Source organism: Miscanthus floridulus, chromosome 1, assembly GCF_019320115.1.
Source record: "Miscanthus floridulus cultivar M001 chromosome 1, ASM1932011v1, whole genome shotgun sequence".
Lineage (NCBI taxonomy): Eukaryota > Viridiplantae > Streptophyta > Magnoliopsida > Poales > Poaceae > Miscanthus > Miscanthus floridulus.
The window spans coordinates 109112351-109115383 of NC_089580.1; the positions used below are offsets into that span (position 1 = coordinate 109112351).

Consider the following 3033-nt stretch of genomic DNA (forward strand, 5'->3'; position numbering starts at 1 on the left):
AAAAAGAAGGTAAGGATCAAATGGGAAAGGAACAAGGAGGAGACAGGAGAAGAAGACCTGAAATTTCATATCTGTGATCAACCGTGCCACCCTCGCCGACCTCTCAACCAGCCCAACCACCGTCGAGTCCGCCCCGACCCCGAGCCGAACGACTGCAATTTCCTTCACCTTCCACAGGCCCGGATCGGATGAAAGGAATCGGCGGTGAGGACTCGACTCGGGAGAGAAGACGGAAGCCGGGACCGGGATGGAGTTCCTTCCCTTCCCTTGTTGCTGGCACCGGAAGAAGATGTCGATGAAGACGAAGACGGTGGTAGGAGTCAGTGCTGCAGGCCGGCGGACGGTGGGCGTGCACGACGGCGATGAGGCGGAGTCGGTGCTGCAGGGCGGCAGACGGTGGGCACGCACGACGGCGATGAGGCCAAGATGCAGATGCCGAGCTGTTGCGATGAGTGTCGCGGAGGACGAGAAATTCTAACGCCGCGATGGGGTTCGGGTGCGCGTGGGCGAGGGCTGTCGGGGGGAGGAGGGAGCAGCGACCGGTGGTGGCGAGGGCAGGCCGATGGCGGCAGCGCCGCGCGATGGCGAGGTCGAGGGCGAGGCGGCCGCGCCTAAGGCTGAGGGCAGGGAAGCATCGCGTCCTTCGGGTGCGCGTGGGCGAGGCGTGCGGATTCGGGTGCGCGAGGGGGAGGGGTGGCGGGGGGGAGGGGGAACCGCAATTACCGTATTAACCTTCCACTCATAAAATTAATTAGCGCTAATTAATTACTTAGGAACCAAGAGGAACCAAGAAGTACCCCAACCACTGTAAAAGAGCTCAAATGTTAAAACAAATAATAAATATAACATTATGGGTATTTGAGCCCTTGACCTTCCTCTAAGAAGCAAACAAAAAAAATTACCACTAGATTGTTAATGTAGTTTTGATTAAAAACAAAACTTAGTTTTTTTTGTGAATCACAGTACAACATGAACACTCGTACATGTCCATACACTCGTCCCTAACCTGGATTGACTGATGGTCCAATTAATCAAATCGTTAACTGAAATCTTAGGCAGTTTATTGCCTAATCCAGTCATATATTATTACCAACATTAACTTATATTATGGATTTCATTGTGAACATAAAATAGATTATATATTTTAGATTTTATAGAAAGCATAAAAAATGTAAATAGACATATACTATTCTCATAACCTTTGCTAGTTTTTTTCCTGTTGCAAAGCATAGGCATGTTTGCTAGTCAAGACATATTTCTGGTGTACTTACAAAATTAATTTGATATTGTAGAGGTGTTGTGTATTTTTCTAGGAACTTGCTCAAAGATAATAAAGAAATTTGGTTTAGGACAAAACTAATATCGCTTACATTTTGAAACGGAGGGGTGGTTGCTAATCCAAGTAGATCCTGGGATCGTTCTTGGCATCAGACTACTTTCACCAAAATTCTTTCACTGAAAAGCATGACCCGCACCACATAAGTTCATCTCCTTTTTCTGATCCTTGTACTACAAAAGTGTCAACCCTTGAGAAACTGCCGGCGCACACACGCTTGTCATTTTTGCAGCTTTGGGGCCGTGTTCACTGACTTCAGGGCCGGCGCCAACAAGCCAATGCCCCAGTTTCGTGGATCACACCCTTGGCATCTCCGCATCTCCATGGGCACTAGCTAGCTTGACAGCACTATATGAATGCTAACAATATATACCTCTATAAGCACCGGACACTATAAAATACCAACAAAATGCACCTTCACACCATCATATCACAACATAAGCAGCAGCAGCAGCAAGACCCATAGTGATAACGAGAGTTTCACAACCCACCAAGCTCACGTACGTCCACCAAGATGGTTTCTGCTAGCAGCACCCTGCTGGCTACTGCAACGCTCCTCCTGCTCCTTTCTGCAGCTGGTGCGGCAGCAGCAGCAGCCACGCCCAGACCTCCTCAAGCTCAGGCGTCGGCGGCCGCGGCGGGCGCAGCCTGCCATAACGACATCGTGGCCCTGCGAACCACCTGCTATGACTACGTCCAGGAGGGTGGTCGGACGCTGCCGCCGTCGTCCAACTGCTGCGCCACATTGATCAGCCTCACGAATGTTCCATGCGTCTGTGACTACCTAGGCTCCGACCTAGACATAGACCTGGACAAAGTGTTGTATGTCAGCAGGAGCTGTGGAGTCGCCATCCCCAGGGGATGTGGGGGTCAGTAGCTTACTAGCTTTGCTTCCCTTGGGTCATTGTCAGTATGCTCTAGTTACATGTGTCATTTACCATCGTCAGATAATCTCACACAGCTAGGTAGTTATTGACAAAGCTACGACAATAGCATGCTACAACTTACCAGTTACCACTAGGATGTAAAATAAAATGTTCAATTAGAATGTTGAAAACTGATGGTAGTTTCCTTCTTGCAGGTTTAAAGCAGGTCTGAGACAGAGGACCAGCTGAAATGGAGAAGTTGGCGAACATAGGCGGCAGCTACTGATGTGCTCAGATTAATAATGAATGAATAAAGTTGGCCAACATTTAACTGGACGATGTTAGAGCAATATATATAAGAACTACATGTATGGATGTTCATCTATATATACATCTGCAATTTTTCACATAATGTGGTTCTGCATCAATGGTCAATGCTGTTAATAACCTATGGCTCATGAGACAACTGATCGAACTGTTTCAAAAAGTCCTAGTTCTAGTTCTTCTCCGGTTCACCAGCACAAATGCTTACAGAATGAAAGCACTACAAATACACAGTGAAATACTAAAAACATTCTCAACAAAGTAAATTCTATAGGAGAAAACGTAGTGAACTTTGTGAAACAGGATGGCACATTTCACAGTGCACAAATGGCCTAAATCCTTAACACTGAGTTCAATCACATATTCACACTGAAAAAGTATTGGCAGAATAAGCTGTTCCAGCAACTGGTTATAAAAAGAAAACAGAGCTTAATTAGCCAGTAACATGTACCACTTTCGGAGGTCTTGTCAAATAAACAGAGTAAAATATCCAAACACTACTCTTAA

General features: G+C 46.8%; 1 protein-coding gene across 1 annotated transcript; it reads left to right on the top strand.

Moving 5' to 3' along the window:
- Positions 1 to 1850: 1850 nt before the first annotated feature.
- On the top strand, positions 1851 to 2434 carry LOC136461248 (uncharacterized). Its single transcript, XM_066460623.1, has 2 exons — positions 1851 to 2205; positions 2418 to 2434. The coding sequence occupies exons 1-2, from the start codon at positions 1851 to 1853 to the stop codon at positions 2432 to 2434; spliced, it is 372 nt and encodes a 123-aa protein (XP_066316720.1).
- Positions 2435 to 3033: the final 599 nt, after the last annotated feature.

What these genes read in the sequence shown, in the direction of transcription:
- LOC136461248 (XM_066460623.1), top strand. Translation starts at nt 1,851, where the DNA reads ATGGTTTCTGCTAGCAGCACCCTGCTGGCTACTGCAACGCTCCTCCTG.